Source organism: Callithrix jacchus, chromosome 10, assembly GCF_049354715.1.
Source record: "Callithrix jacchus isolate 240 chromosome 10, calJac240_pri, whole genome shotgun sequence".
Classification (NCBI taxonomy): Eukaryota; Metazoa; Chordata; class Mammalia; order Primates; family Cebidae; genus Callithrix; species Callithrix jacchus.
In genome coordinates, this window is record NC_133511.1 from 77,751,511 (window position 1) to 77,767,912 (window position 16,402).

At 37.4% G+C, this 16,402-nt stretch overlaps 1 protein-coding gene across 12 annotated transcripts in view; it reads left to right on the top strand.

Annotated features, from left to right (window-relative positions):
- USP47 (ubiquitin specific peptidase 47) overlaps positions 1-16,402 on the top strand; it is a 140,087-nt gene that overhangs the window by 50,816 nt on the left and 72,869 nt on the right. For all 12 annotated transcript variants that reach the window (XM_078340513.1, XM_035265783.3, XM_017977912.5 and 9 more), the window contains 3 exons: positions 304-417; positions 8,551-8,689; positions 13,869-13,965. In XM_078340513.1, the coding sequence (XP_078196639.1) occupies positions 304-417; positions 8,551-8,689; positions 13,869-13,965 (350 nt within the window). The remainder of the gene's footprint in view (positions 1-303; positions 418-8,550; positions 8,690-13,868; positions 13,966-16,402) is intronic.

A 16,402-nucleotide genomic window follows, 5' to 3' on the forward strand; every position in this document is an offset into this window, starting at 1 on the left:
ATATATTCTTTATATGTGTATGTAGTACTTAACATTACCTCTTGACTTTTACCTTTTCTCTTTTTGGTTTTTTAGATGTTGGGGAATGTGAATCTCTGGGATACCTATCAGTGTATGCACTGTTACTGGACTTAGCTATCCCAATTAGTGAATAAATGAGTTAATTCCAAGCCTACATGAATAGAATTTTACCAGATCATTACTTAAAAAATAGTCTTTAAATGTAGATATGTGTCCATTTACAGATTACTTATTTCATTTTATGTTTCTCATAATCTGAAATATTATGTTTTATGTCCTTAGGCTCCACTGGATCATACCAGTGACAAGTCTCTTCTCGATGCTAATTTTGAGCCAGGAAAGAAGAACTTTCTGCATTTGACAGATAAAGATGGAGAACAACCTCAAATGCTGCTGGTAAGCTACTTAGAAAGCCCTGTATTTATAATTTTTGTGTACTGTCACCTACTACTTGAGGATGCAATTTCCCAAAGAAAATAAGATATGTTTTGTAATTTGTGTAATAAATTATTATTTTTTCATTCTATGTTGGCTTGTTATAAGCGTGTAGAATAACATAGTTAGAGTGGACATCCATAGCACCATTATTTGTATATACAATCTCTTGCCACCTTGGGTTTAACATGTACTGCTGTCTTCAAGACCACTGCCACACCAGGGATGAGGGTGTGTCTAGGATAAGTTAAAGTGCCACAAAGATCTCCTGTGTTTCAGTAGTAACCCTTCCTTTGTTTAAGCATTTGTTTGGTTGCTGTAAATCTCTGGTGGTTTTTGTCACATTTTTCAGTATCTGCAAAAAGGTCATTTCCATTCTCATTGCTGCCCCCTTTTTTGGAATGACTGGTGTATACATTAAATGTTTCATTTATATTCTTTTAATGTTTATCCCATTTCACATTTCAGTAGATATTCCTGTTCAGCCCAGTTGCCTTAGAGATTATCTAATGCAGTAACTCCCAATTTGAAGGCTATTCCACCAGAGATTTTTTTTTATCCTCTCAATGCATTGTAGAGGGAGGACATGAGTTAAACAGTAAAAGGGAGGGGCCAAGATGGCCGATTATAAACAGCTGTGGTCTGCAGCACTCACAGAGAGGAATGAAGGTGGCAAGTGAGTATAGCACATTCAACTAAAATATCCAGGTTCTTGCATTGAGACTGATTAGGCAAACAGCTCAACTTAAGCAGAAGTAAGAAAAGCAGGGTAAGGCGATGGCCCCACCCAGGAGTGTCATAGAGCCAAAGGAACCCCCACCCCCAACCAAGGAAGCTGTGAGTGATTGTATGACTCTGCCCAGTAAACCACGCTATTCCTATGGATCTTTGCAACCTGAAGATCAAGAGATCTTCTCAGGAGCCCACACCACCAGGGCATTGGGTCCAATACACAGAGCTGTGTGGAATCTCAGTAGTAATAGCCACTCAGGCACACATAGAGACCCATGAGTTTTACATACTCCTACCCCAGGATCCCCAGCAAGGTGGGAGGTCCATCCATCCATACTCCTAGGAAGGAGACTGAATCTAGGGAACCAAACAACATTGTTCTGTGGGCCCCACTTCCACAGTACCTCACAAGGTAAGACCCACTGGCATGGAATTTAAGCCAGCCAATGGCAACAGGCTGGAGTCTGCCTGAGGTGGGATAGAGTTCCCAGGGGGAGGGGTGGCCTCCATCTCTGCAGTTTGGTTGACTCAATCACTCCAGCTGCTGGCTTTGGAGAGTTCAGATGGTCCGGATAAGGAGGGATCCCCCAGTGGAGCACAGCTGCTTTGCCAGATTATGGCCGGACTGCTTCTTTAAGTGGGACTCCAATCCATTCCTTCTCACTTGTGGGGGCTTCAGCCACTCTAGCCAAGGTTATATGGACAGAGTTCTGATCTCTCCCTGGGATGGAGCTCCGGGTTGGGGAAAGGGGAGGCCACTGTCCATGGTTCGGTTGACTCAGCTGTTCCAGCCTGCCGGCTTTGGAGAGTTCAAACAGTTCAAATGAGGAAGGGTCCCCTGCAGTGCAGCACACCTACTCTACCAAAAGGCAGCCAGACTGCTTCTTTAAGCAATTCTCTGATTCTGTTTCTCCTGATTTGGTGAGACCTCCCAAAAGGGGTTTCCAGCAACTACCTACAGGTGCGTTTGGGCCAGCAGCAGGTCAGGACCCCCTGTGACAGTTTCCAGAAGAAGAGCAGGCTATCTACCATCTTTGCTATCACAGCCTTCACTGGTGATACCTCCAGATACAGGAAAAACTGAGGCAGCTAGGGTCTGGAGTGGACCCCCAGGAAACTGCAGCAGCCCTACAGAAGAGTGGCCTGATGTTAAAAGAAAAACAAACAGGCAGAAAACAATAACAACAATAACATTAACAGAAAAGACCCCACATAATCCCCATTCAAAGGTCAGCAACTTCAAAGATCAAAGGTAGTTAAGTCCACAAAGATGAGAAAGAATCAATGCAAAAATGTTGAAAACTCAAAAAGCCAGAATACCTCTTCTCCAAATGACTGCAGTGCCTCTCCACCGAGGGCACAGAACTGGGCTGTGGCTGAGATGGCTAAATTGACAGTAGATTTTAGAAGATGGATAATAACTATGTTTGCTGAGCTAAAGGATTGTTGTACACTAACGCAAAGAAACTAAGAATCATGATAATACAAGAGCTGACAGCCAGAATAGCCAGTTTAGAGAGGAACATAACTGACCAGAAGGAGCTGAAAAATACACTACAAGAACTTCACAGTACAATCACAAGTATCAATAGCAGAATAGACGGAGTGAAGGAACGAATCTCAGCTTGAAGACTATCTTTCTGAAATAGGCAGACAAGAATAGAGAAAAAAGAATGAAAAGGAATGAACAAAACCTCCCAAGAAATATGGGATTATGTAAAGAGACTAGATGTACAACTGATTAAGTACCTGAAGGAGGTAGGAAGAATGGAACCAAGTTGGAAAATATACTTCAGGATATCATCCAGGAGAACTTCTCTAACCTAGAAAGACAGGTCAACATTCAAATTCGGGAAATGCAGAGAACCCCAGTAAGATACTTTATGAGAATATTAACCCCAAGATAATAATAATCAGACTCTCCAAGGTCGAAATGAAAAAAAATACGTTAAGGGCCACCAAAGAGAAAGGCCAGGTCACCTACAAACAAACAGTGAACCTCTCAGCAGGAATCCTGGAAGCCAGAAGAGATTAGGGATCAATATTCAACATTCTTAAAGAAAGGAATTGCCAGCCTAGAATTTTGTATCTGGCCGAACTAAGTTTCATGAGTGAAGGAGAAATAAGATCCTTCACAGACAAGCAAATGCTTAGGGAATTCATCACAATCAGGCCTGCCTTGCAAGAGCTCCTGAGGGAAGCACCGAATATGGGAAGGTTTCCTTCCCATATTCGGTGCTTCCCTCAGGAGCTACAAGAACACACTCAAGTACGCAGACCAGTGACACTATCAAGCAACCACATAAACAAGTCTGAAAAATACCAGCTAGCATCATGATGACAGGATCAAATTAGCACATAACATTGCTAACCTTAAATGTAAATTGGCTAAATGCCTTTAATTAAAGGGCACAGAATGGCAAGCTGAATAAAGAGTCAAGACCCATCGATACGCTGTCTTCAAGAGACCTATCTCGTGTGCAAAGACACACACAGTCTCAAAATAAAGGGATGGAGGAAAAATTACCAAGCAAATGGAAAACAGAAAAGAGCAGGAGTTGCAATCTTAGTTTTTGACAAAACAGACTTTACACCAACAAAGCTGAAAAAAGACAAAGAAGGGCATCACATAATAGTAAAAGGTTCAATTCAATAAGAAGACCTAACAGTCCTAAATATATATGTACCCAATACAGGAGCACCCAGATTCATAAAGCAAGTTCTTAGAGACCAACGAAGAGACTTACACTCCCACACAATAACTGGGAGACTTTTTTTTTTTTTGAGATGGCGTTTCACTCTTGTTACCCAGGCTGGAATGCTATGGCACGATCTCGGCTCACTGCAACCTCCGCCTCCTGGGAACAGGCAATTCTCCTGCCTCAGCCTCCTATGTAGCTGGGATTACAGGCACGTGCCCCATGCCCAGCTAATTTTTTGTATTTTTAGTAGAGACGGGGTTTCACCATGTTGACCAGGATGGTCTCGATCTCCTGACCTCGTGATCCACCCGCCTCAGCCTCCCAAAGTGCTGGGATTACAGGCGTGAGCCACTGAACTGGGAGACTTTTAACACCCCACTGACAATATTAGACAGATGATTGAAACAGAAAATTAACAGATATTCAGGACCTGAACTCAGCGCTGGATCAAGTGGACCTAATAGATATCTACAGAACTCTCCACCTCAAAACAACAGAACATGCATTCTTCTCATCACCACATGGCACTTTAAAACTGATCACATAATCAGAAGTAAAACACTCCTCAGCAAATTCAAAAGAACTTATATCACAACAGACTGTCTCTTAGACTACAGCACAATCAAACTAGAACTAAAGATTAAGAAGTTCACTCAGAAACCACACAACTACATGGAAATTGAACAACCTTCTCCTGAATGACTCTTGAGTAAATAATGAAATTAAGGCAGAAATCAAGAAATTCTTTGAAACTAGTGAGAACAAAGAGAAAACAGACAAGAATTTCTGGGATGTAGCTAAAGCAGTGTTAAGAGAGAAATTTATAGCACTAAATGCCTACATCAAAAAGCTAGGAAGATCTCAAGTTAACCACCTAAAAGAATAGAGAACCAAGAGGAAACAAAACCCCAAAGCTAGCAGAAGACAAGAAATAACCAAGATCAGTACAGAAGTGAAGGAGATAGAGACACAAAAAACCTTTCAAAAATCAACAACTCCACGAGTTGGTTTTTGGAAAAAATTAATAAAAGAGATAAACTGCCAGCTACACTAATAAAGAAGAAAAGAGAGAAGAAGCAAATAAGCACGATCAGAAATGATAAGGGGGGTATCACCACTGATGCCACAGAAATACAGACAGCCGTCAGAATAGTAGAAACATCTCTATGCACATAAACTAGAAAATATGGATAAATTCCTGTATTCATACAACTTCCAAGACTAGGAAGAAAGTGAATCTTTAAATAGACCAATAACATATTTGGAAATTGAGGCAGTAATAAATAGTACACCAACCAAAAAAAGCCCAGGACCAGATATATTTACAGCTGAATTCTACCAGATGTACAAAGAAGAGCTAGTATCATTTCTACTGAAATTTCCAAAAAATTGAAAAAGATGGACTCCTCCCTAACTCTTTGTATGAGGCCAGCATCATCCTAATACCCAAACCTGGCAGAGATACACCAGAAAATAAAACTTCAGGCCAATATCCCTGATGAACATCAATGCAAAAAGTCCTCAATAAAATACTGGCAAACTGAATTCAGCAGCACATCAAAAAGCTTATCCACATGATCAAGTTGGCTTCATACTCAGGATGCAAGGTTGGTTCAACATATGCAAATCAATAAATGTGGTTCATCCCATAAGCAGAACTAAAAACAAAAACCATGTGATTATTTTAATAGATGCAGAAAAGGCCTTCAATAAAATTCATCATCCCTTCATGTTAAAAACTCCCGATGAACTAGGAATAGAAGGAACATACCTCAAAATAACAAAAGTCATATATGACAAACCCACAGCCAGTATCATCCTTAATGGGCAGAAGCTGGAAGCATTCCCCTTGAAAACTGGCACAAGATGAGGATGCCCTCTTTTACTTCTAACATCATATTGGAAGTTCTGACCTGCGCAATCAGGCAAGAAAATAAAGGGTATTCACTTAGGAAGAGAAGAAGTCAAATTATCTTTGTTTGCAGATGACATGATTTTATATCTAGAAAACCCCATCATCTTAGTGCTAAAGCTTCCTAAGCTAATATGCAACTTCAGCGAAGTCTCAGGATACAAATTCAGTGTGCAGAAATTGCTAGCATTCCTGTATACCAACAAAAGGCAAGCAGAGAGCCAAATCACAAATGAACTCCCATTCACAATTGCTGCAGAAAGAAAATACCTAGGAATACAGCTAACAAGGAATGTGAAGGATACCTTCAAGGAGAACTGTAAACCACAGCTTAAATAAATCAGAGAAGACACAAACAAATGGAAAAACATTCCATGCTAATGTATAGGAAGAATCTATCGTGTTAATGCCATACTGCCCAAAGTAATTTATAGATTCAATGCTATTCCCATTTAACTTCCATTGACTCCTTACAGAATTAGAAAAATCTATTTTAAAATTCATATGGAACCAAAAAAAGAGCTCATAGCCAAGACAACCCTGAATAAAAACAACAAAGCTGAAGGCATTATGCTACCCAACTTTAAACTATACTGCAAGGCTACAGTAACCAATACATCATACTACTGGTGCAAGAACAGACACATAGACCAGTGGAACAGAATAGGGCAATCAGAAATAAGGCCACACACCTGCAACTATCTGAACTTCACCAAACCAGACAAAAGCAATGAGGAAAGGATTCTATATTTAATAAATGGTGCTGGGAGAACTGGCTAGCTATATGCAGAAAATTGAAACTGGACCCCTTCCTTACACCATAAACAAAAATTAATCTAAGACAGATTCAAGACTTAAATGTAAAACCCAAAACTATAAAAAAACCCTAGAAGAAAATCTAGGCAATATTATTTAGGAAACAGGTACGGGCACAGATTTCACGATGAAAACGCCAAAAGCAAATTGCAACAAAAGCAAAAATTGGCAAATGGAACCTAATTAAAACTAAAGGGCTTCTGCACAGCAAAGCAACTATCTTCAGAATGACCAGACAACCTACAGAATGGGAGAAAATTTTTACAGTCTATCCATGTGACAAAGGTTTAATATCCAGAATCTGCAAGAAACTTAAACAAATTTATAAGAAAAAAAAAGCCCCATTAGAAACTGGACAAAGGGCATGAACCAACACTTCTCAAAAGAAGGCATACATGCAGCCAACAAGCATGAAAAAAAGTTTAACATACTGATCATTAGAAAAATGCAAATCAAAACTACAGTGAGATACCATTTCACACCTGTCAGAATGGCAGTTATTAAAAAGTCAAAAAAGATGCTGGTGAGGTTGTGGAGAAAAAGGAATGTTTTTACACCGTTGGTGGGAGAGCAAATTAGTTCAACCATTGTAGAAGAATAGTGTGTCCTCAAAGACCTAGAGGCCTAGCAATCCCATTACTGGATATATAGGCAAACGAGTAGAAATCATTCTGTTATAAAGATACATACATGCATATGTTCATTGCAGCACTCTTCACAATAATAAAAACATGGAATCAACCTAAATGCCCATCAATAATAGACAGGATAAATAAAATGTGGTGCATATACACCATGGAATACTATGCAGCCATAACAAGTAATGAGATCATGTTATTTGCAGGGACATGGATGCAGCTGGAAGTCACTATTCTCAGGACACTAACACAGATAGTGCTACTGCACTGCAGTCTGGTGACAGAGCAAGACCCTGTCTCCCAAAAAAAAAAAATAATTGAAATGCTTAAAAAAAAAAGATGAAGAAAATCTGGTCTGATTTACTTCACTCTTTTACAAGCTGAGAAATCTAAGGCTTTATGGACTTTTCAGAATCTTTCTCTTTAATGGCACTTTGCTCAGGAAAGATTGTTCTGTTTGATGCTTTTCATTTAGAAGTTTATTGTGAATAGCCAGGCACGGTGGCTCATGCCTGTAATCCCAGCACTTTGGGAGGCTGAGGTGGGTGGATCACCTGAGGTCAGGAATTCAAGACCAGTCTGGCTATCGTGGTAAAACCCCATCTTTAAAAAAAAAAAAAAAAAAAAAAGTTTATTGTGAATAACAATGCCTGTCTGGACAGTAGACAGAAATTAAACACAGTCCATCTGTAGTCAGGCGGTAACAAAATATACTCTCTGATCTTCATTAATTACATTATTTATTTTTATGACAACATGAGAAGATTTTGATTAGTCTGAGTGTCACTGAAATCTAAAATAACTATTAATTTAGGGAACTCTTGATTTACAATTCAGGGATTCATGTTTTTAAATGTATAAGAATTTTGCAGTTCTGTCCTGATTGCTTGTGCTGTTTTTATGTCCCTTAATAGTTTTCAGCATCTTCCTTATTAAAATGAAGTTTCTTGTTGGAGACAGTAGGAAGCTATCCATCTCATCCAACAATTATTGTATGTCCCTGATGTGCTAGGCCTACCTGGCAAGGATGATATAAAAATGAATCATAGATTGTCATCAAGGGGTACAATGGTACCTTTGATTTAGTAGTACCAAAAATGTTCTCTCATGTAATCAGAAAATTTGAAAGAAAATTTAGAAAGTAACACCTTGGAAGGTGTTTGGAAGGGGACATGAGCACCTTTCCAAAGTGTTTTGTATCAGCCATCATTCAAACCTTCCTACAGGAAATGGTGAGTGCTGTTTTTCAGCAACATTCGTATTTATTAACTTTCTGAATATGTTGCTTTTTTAGGAGGATTCCAGTGCTGGGGAAGACAGTGTTCATGACAGATTTATAGGTCCACTTCCAAGAGAAGGTTCTGTGGGTTCTACCAGTGATTATGTCAGCCAAAGCTACTCCTACTCATCTATTTTAAATAAGTCAGAAACGGGTAAGATTTGTTGTTGTATTTTCATAAAATCATAGGGCATTAAATCCAAAGTAATCTTAACTATTTCAAGCCTAATCCTCATATTTTATGGATAAGAAAACTGAGACGTAGAGCAAAATTACTAGCTAGCAGCCGCAAAGTTATAAAAAGTATGTGGTTTACTTTTCCTTCAACCCATTGTTGTTTCTACTATATTGCTACTGCCACTGTTTAATAATAAATAAAAATTATTAAATATTAGGTTTTGAAGAAGTCCTTTCTTTCTTTCTTTCTTTCTTTCTTTTTTTTTTTTTTTTTTTTTTTTTTTTGAGACAGAGTCTTGCTCTGTTGCCCAGGCTGGCACACAGAAGCATGATAATGCCTCACTGCAGTCTCGAACTCCTGGACTCAATCCTCCCACCTCAGTTTCCCAAGTAGCTGGATTACAGGTACACTGTGCACGGTGGCTCACACCTATAATCCCAGCACTTTGGGAGGCCAAGGCAGGAGGATTACTTGAGCCTGGGAGTTGGAAACCAGCCTGGGCAACATAGCCAGATATCATCTCTACAAAAATTAAAAAAAAAAAAAAATTAGCTGGGTGTGGTCATTGTTGCTTGTAGTCCCAGCTACTCAGGAGGCTGAGGTGGAAGGATTGCTTGAGCCCGGAGGTCTAGGTTGCAGTGAGCCATGATGGTACCATTGTACTCAGCTTGGGTGAGGGTTTGACATCCTGTCTCAAATTTTAAAAAAAAGAACAAGACTTTTCTTTTTAATAATTTTCTATTTTGACTATAGTCTTAAATTTTTGAAGTGGACTTTCTCTAGAAAGGAAAGTCTCTGTTGTCTGCTTTTATAGTACTTCCATTTTGAAGCACATGGGCCATGCTATTTTATTGGGTCTATTGTGTTATCTTTTAGTTTAATCATGTGCTTGAAATGAATTATGTCATTTTGAAATTTCTCCATTTTTCTGAATAGATTAAGCCTACTTTTAAAATTTTTCACTTTATGAGCAAGTAAAATGGCTTTTTTATGCAAAGATTTATTTACATATAAGATTGTTTAATCACCTAAGGAATAAATCTAGATACATTTACATGTCATTTCACCTTAAAACAAGTCTTTGCAATAGATGGTATGTTTTATGTTGAAGGAAATTGAAACTAGGGTTCAGAGAAGCCTTTGATTGTATATCTCATTAATGGTATTTCATGCTAAGTATGGCTTTAGAACCTTTAGGCTTAGAACCTCGAAACAAAGGTGATTGTAAATATTACATTACAAATATCAGTGTAAAAAGAACACTATAGTGTTACATTGGAGATTTCTTATTTTTAATTTTATTATTTTATAGAGATAGAGTCTTGCTTTGTCACCCAGGCTGGAGGGCAGTGGTAAGATAATAGCTCACTGCAGCCTTGAACTCCTGGGCTTAAGCGATCCTCTCACCCCAGCTTTCCAAGTAGCTGTGACTACTGGTGTGCATCACAACGCCTGGCTTTTAAATTCTTGTAGAGATGAGGTCTCACTACGTTGCTCAGGCTAGTCGCAAAGTGATCTTCCTGCCTCTGTTTCCCAAGTAGCTAGGATTACAGGTAGAAGCCATGGTACCCAACTCCAGATTTTGTTTTAATGTCACCTGTAATATTTCATTTGCTATATTTTGTAATTAGAATTTAGAATATTTTCCTCATAGCCAGTTTTGTGTAGTTTTAATGGTTTATTTGTTCTGGAAATAACAGTAAAAACTGATTGTGTTTGATCTTTAGGATCATTTCAATCAGTAGAACTTTTTGTAGCAAACAACACGATAAAAAATACAAAATTATGTTCGATTTCAGATAATAGGAGATAATAAAACTGTTTCCCATTACACTATCTAGAGTAGTGATTCTCAGATTTTAATTTCTTTAAAAGTAATCTGAGGGAGTACTTACTAAAAATGCAGGTTCCGACTTGGCACAGTGGCTCATCCCTGTAATCCCAGAACTTTGGGAGTCTGAGGTGGGCAGATCACCTGAGGTCAGGGTTTGAGACCAGCCTGGTTAACAGTGAAAAACCATCTCTACTAAAAATACAAAAATTAGCCGGACATGGTAGCGGGTGCCCTAATCCCAGCTACTTGGAAGGAGGCGGCAGTGGGAGAATTGTTTGAACTCACGAAGTGGAGGTTACAGTGAGCCGAAATTGTACCACTGCACTCCAGCCTGGGTGACTGAGTGCGACTCTGTCTCAAAAAAATAAAAAAGAAAAAAGGTAGGTTCCAAGGCATTACTTCCCAAAATGCTGATGTAGCCGCTCTGTAGTAGGCTGGAAGAAACTGTGTTTTGTTTTAAATAAGCACCCTAGATTGTTCTGAGATAGTTGAAACACTTTGAGAGAGTTCCAGATTTAACAAATCAAGATTCTTTATTTGCTTCATCTTCTGACAGTTGATTCAGTCTTTTTTGCAACAAGTATTTATAGAACTCCTACTTTGTGCTGTGTACTAACTTCAACTTCATGTGGCTCTCTGAGGCCTTTGAATTCTTTGAGACTAAGACATGCTTTTAAAAAATGGTCTTTGATTATATAACTATAATACATGTCATTGTCTTACTATAAAAAATGTGAAAATAATATATAATACTACTAGCAGAAACCACTTCTAGTAATTTTGCTTATTTTTGTCTTTGCTTTCCTCCATATGTGTACTTTTTGGAAAATCGGGAATCAGGAGTAGATTTTTAATCAATAATTTCACTTAACACATATGAGAAGTGTTTTTTAATGTTATTAAATAGTATTTTCATATGGGTCTTTAAATGACTGAAAAAATTGTTTCATTCTATAGGTTTTGATATTTAAACTGTAATTATCAGTGTTACTAATGTTGTTATGAAAATTCTTATACATACATTTTTGTTTTCATCTCTGATGATTTCCTAAAGGTAAAAATTCCCAGAAATTATATTAGTAAGTTGAAGTTTATTTTTAAAAATATTTTTAGAAGTCTTTGCTATAATTGCCATGTAATTATAATCTTTGTTCCCATTTACTTTTCTTCACATACCTCTACTCCACTCCCTTTGTCTACCTGCACATTTTCCTCCAGGATTCTAGTGGTCCTGCTTTTCTAAGTTACTCTATAAGTATCCAAAGGAGTTGTGTTCAGAAATTATTTTATCAGTCACTATTGAGTTAGCATTTTCCTTAAGAGATTATTATAAATTTTGGCCGCATGTATAAAATGTTCTTATTAAAAAATACTTTCCTGATTTTAACTTAGGGCTCTAGAAACTCATTTCTCAGTAAAGCAATGGGTTTGGGTACTCAACATATTCTTTCCTTTCTTTCCTACCACTTCCCACTGGTGGCCAACCGCTGTTGATAGGACATGGTGGGTGGGGAGAAATAAGGAGTATATTAAAGGCTGATGTGGACTTACAAGTGATTAGAAACTAAATTCATGATACCTGTCTTTGGCCAGTTTCTTTAATAATGTTTTTATTTACTTCGAGAGTTGACCTGTTTGATTTCTCCTTCCTTAGCAGTTGGTTCTGTTTAGGATTTCTTTTTGCATGTGCGCTCTACAGGATGGTATATGTTCTCATATTCTTCTCCCTTACTGACTTAAACTAAAAATATTGATTCATAACTATTTCAGATAGAGAATCCACTTGATAATAGCTGCCATTTGAAGTTTGTTGATTTAGACAATGCATAATGAGAAAGGTTTCTGTTAATTCATTAGCACTTTTAATAGTGCTAATTTGTGTGGCACAATTTCATTCTGTTTAAATATGGTGCTAAATCATGTGCAAAAGATAGTTATATGTGATTTTTATAGCTAATGGTAAAAAGCTATGGCAAATATTAATTGCCATTACTCTCTTCTTCTCTCAAGCCTACCCCCAGAACATTTTTTTAAGCCCAGTAAAGGGAAGCAAGGTCGCAAGCAAGTGATACCTGATGTGTATGTATGCAAAGGGTGATAATAGTATTTATTTACCTTGTAAGGCTCCAAGTGGGTTGGTTCTCCCCCAGACTCTTGAGGAATTGGGAGGAGACAGAAAAGAAAGGAAATCCCAGGGCAGCCTCAGCTCAGAAGAAGATATAGAAGAACCTGGTTTTCGTTGTTTGTGGGGAAGGGTCTGTTTTTATGAAATAATATTTCTTCTTATTACTAATCAGGTTAGATATTATACAAACTTGTGTTACATGTACCTCCTATGCATTGCCCCTCATGTGCATCTGTTGCTGTGCTAGGTAATAGGAGAGATAGAAATCAGGTTCAACCCCTGATAAGCAAATAGGTTATTACAAAACAGTGAGATAAAGGGTCTATTACAGATTAAGTACGGGATCCTATGAGAACAACTCAAGTGGGGAATAGTCTGCAGTAGAAGCAGTTTAAAATAATGTAATGATGTGTAATATGATATAAACCACCCATGCATACACAGTTCTTAAAGGTGAAACAAATAAGAAATAAAAGCTTGAACCCTTAGTACAAAGTGAAAAGCAGATAGCTACTGTACTTGGTCTTTTCTTGGAATCATACAAGTACAGATCGTGTGGATCCATATCACCCTTTGAATAGCATGCTGATCTATAGAATTTCATCGACAGGCTTGTTGAAACAGACAAAGTCACTCTGCATTACCTAGAGTGTCAGTTTTTGTGAGTTTGCATGTAGTGAATTTATCTCATAATGTTATTCATTCTTACAGAAATTGGTTTATAGGGCTTCATGACAGGGATAACTGGTTCTATAGACACTTTCTACATTGGATGTGTATGATGCTATTTAAAGTGAATAGTTTATACTTTTTCATTATAATCTAGTTTAATATGTTTAAAAGTTTACTATGCTTAAACTTTTAGATTTGGGGAAAAAAGATTATGTTTATGCCAGTAACACATACTTTACTAAACATATTAATCATAAAATGTTATTTAATGTCATGTAATCTCCATGTGTATCTCTGGACATATCTATAACAAGGTATCCTGACATTTTCTGCAAAACAAAGCTTACTTAGAGCACATATTAGAAAAGGGATCCTTTTTTAGGTGCTATTGAAAAAAATTGAAATAATTGCCAAATGAGTAGTAACTTTAACTTCTGAATCTTTACTATGAATTAGTTATATTATGTTTTTGTTATTTTTAATGTAAATGCTGATTAATGTATATTTGTATTTTCTCTTTAAAGGATATGTGGGACTAGTAAACCAAGCAATGACTTGCTATTTGAATAGTCTATTGCAAACACTTTTTATGACTCCTGAATTTAGGAATGCATTATATAAGTGAGTATTCAAAAAAATTTTATAAATAAAATTGATTTAATAATGAAAACATAGTTTTTAATGAAATTTACCTCCTTGAAGTTATTTTAAAGTTTGGGGCATTTCTCACACCATAAGATATAACTTCTTTCCTTACATAATAACGAAGATCTTGTGAAAGACAGGCATATGAAAAATGTGTGCGGAGAGAGAGTTAGAAGTCTATAGACAGCAAAAGGATAAAATTGATAAGATTTACATATAGGGCAAAAAACTTCCCTCTCTTATAGTCTTAACATTCTTTATGAAGAAATAAATATCTGCTTTTGAGAGAATTTGAATGTATAATCTATACTCTCCTACATCTCAGTTTAAGAATCTAAAGTTGTTTTTTTAAACATGCAAGCTTTGTTTCTAATTAAAATGCAATACTTTGTTTGTTTCGTGTGTGTGTGTGTGCATGCACACACGGGTTTCTAAAAGACTTCATACACATCAGATAGTTTAAAATGCTTTATGGCGGAAGTCTATATTTAAGTAAATCCTGAAGTCAGACATTTATTTTTATAAATATCCTATTATGACACATTTAATACACCTTTGCTTTGTATATTTCCTTTAAGATAAACTCAAAATTTTTTAATTTTTAAGGATACTTTTAGGTATGAGCAAACTGATTTTTTTCTTTTTTGTTACTTTCTAGTACCATCTTTAAATTACTGTAAATATGTATTTATGTTATTTTTAGAACTTTTAATATTGCTGATTATATTATTGAAGCAACGTTATATCACCCACCATTAGATTCATCTATCACAGCCCGGGCGTGGTGGCTAACGCCCATAATCCCAGCACTTTGGGAAGTCGAGGCGGGTGGATCACGATGTCAAGAAATCGAGACCATCCTGGTCAACATGGTGAAACTCTGTCTCTACTAAAAATACAAAAATTAGTTGGGCATGGTGGTGCACGCCTGTAGTCCCAGCTACTTGGGAGGCTGAGGCAGGAGAATTGCTTGAACCCAGGAGGGCAGAGGTTGTGGTGAGCCGAGATCGTGCCATTGCACTCCAGCCTGGGTAACAAGAGCAAAACTCCATCTCAAAAAAAAAAAAAGATTCATACCTTGTCATCTGAACTTACTCGTAGAAGTTGATGTATTTATCATTCTGTATGCATGTATCACCCTGTACTGTTTACATGCTAGGCACTTGGCGGATAGGAAGGGAATTAGAAATAAGATCTTTGTTCTTGAGTAATTTATAGATCTTTCTACCATAGCAATATGTATATGTTTGAAATAGTTAAAATTACATTTAAGGACAGCTAAATTCCCTTAGAGCTTAAGGAGAAGTGAAGTTATTGAAACTTGGAGAAGAAAGTAAGCTTCAGGTAGGTCATGAAGCTAGGTGTGGTTTGGCCAGGTGAGAAGAAAGAGAATACGCTGCAGACAGGAGGCCTGTCAAAAGTGAAAGTGAGTAATGGTAAGAGCTACCTGAGTGCTAGTTATTGTTTGTATCAGGTAGTGTTCTGAGCGCTTTATATATAGACTCACTTAATTCTCATAGTAACTATGAATTTTATGCTGTTATTATCCACATTTTACAAAGAAGGTAACTGAAGGCACAGAGAAGTAGCTTTGCCTGAAGGCACACTGCTAAAAGTTGCACCTAGTATATGTGAGGATTCACTGCCCTATTCTGCCTGTACACTAGCTGATGCCAATAAGCATATTGTGTTGTAGGGCGCTCCAGGAGATCAGCATAACTAGAGTTTTGTTGTTGTTGTTGTTGTTTCTTTCTTTTTTTTTTTTTTGAGCAACACTTTACCTGGATTTTTTTTTTTTTTTTTTTTGAGCAACACTAGTTTTGTCAGAGTACTAGAGGATGAGGTTAATAGAGTTCAGCGCCTGCTCTCACAAAACTAGCATGGACTGGATAGTTGGACGATGTGCCTATTTTGGGGAGTATGCATAGGAACAGGGATACTGGGCACTTGTTTAACCGTCTGTTTTAATACTCTGAAAATGGACTGTAAATTTATAGCACTGTAGAGGAACTTAAGAGCATAGCCAGAGCTATTCATCAGCAAACATATATTGGACATTTATTGTGTGCCAGGCATTCTCTTAGGTATAAGGATGACAGTGATGAGTATGATAAAGTCCCTCATTCAGAGCTTCCTTAGGTAAAACTATATGTAAGCTCACTTCATAGAATCGTGTATGCCAGGTAGAAAGTAAAGCCAGGGTAATGTGGAAAGAGTAATTGTCAGGAGAAGAGAAGGGGAAGATCACAGCTTCAGGTAGTAGACAGGAAGGGCCTCCCTGAAGGCATTCTGTAGGAATAGACTTAACAGGAGCAAGCCTTCTAAAGATCTGTAGTAAGAGCTTAAGAAGCCAGAAGAGTAAGGGGTTTCGAAAAACAAAAGAAATCTAGAAATTCATTGTGATGATCCCAGT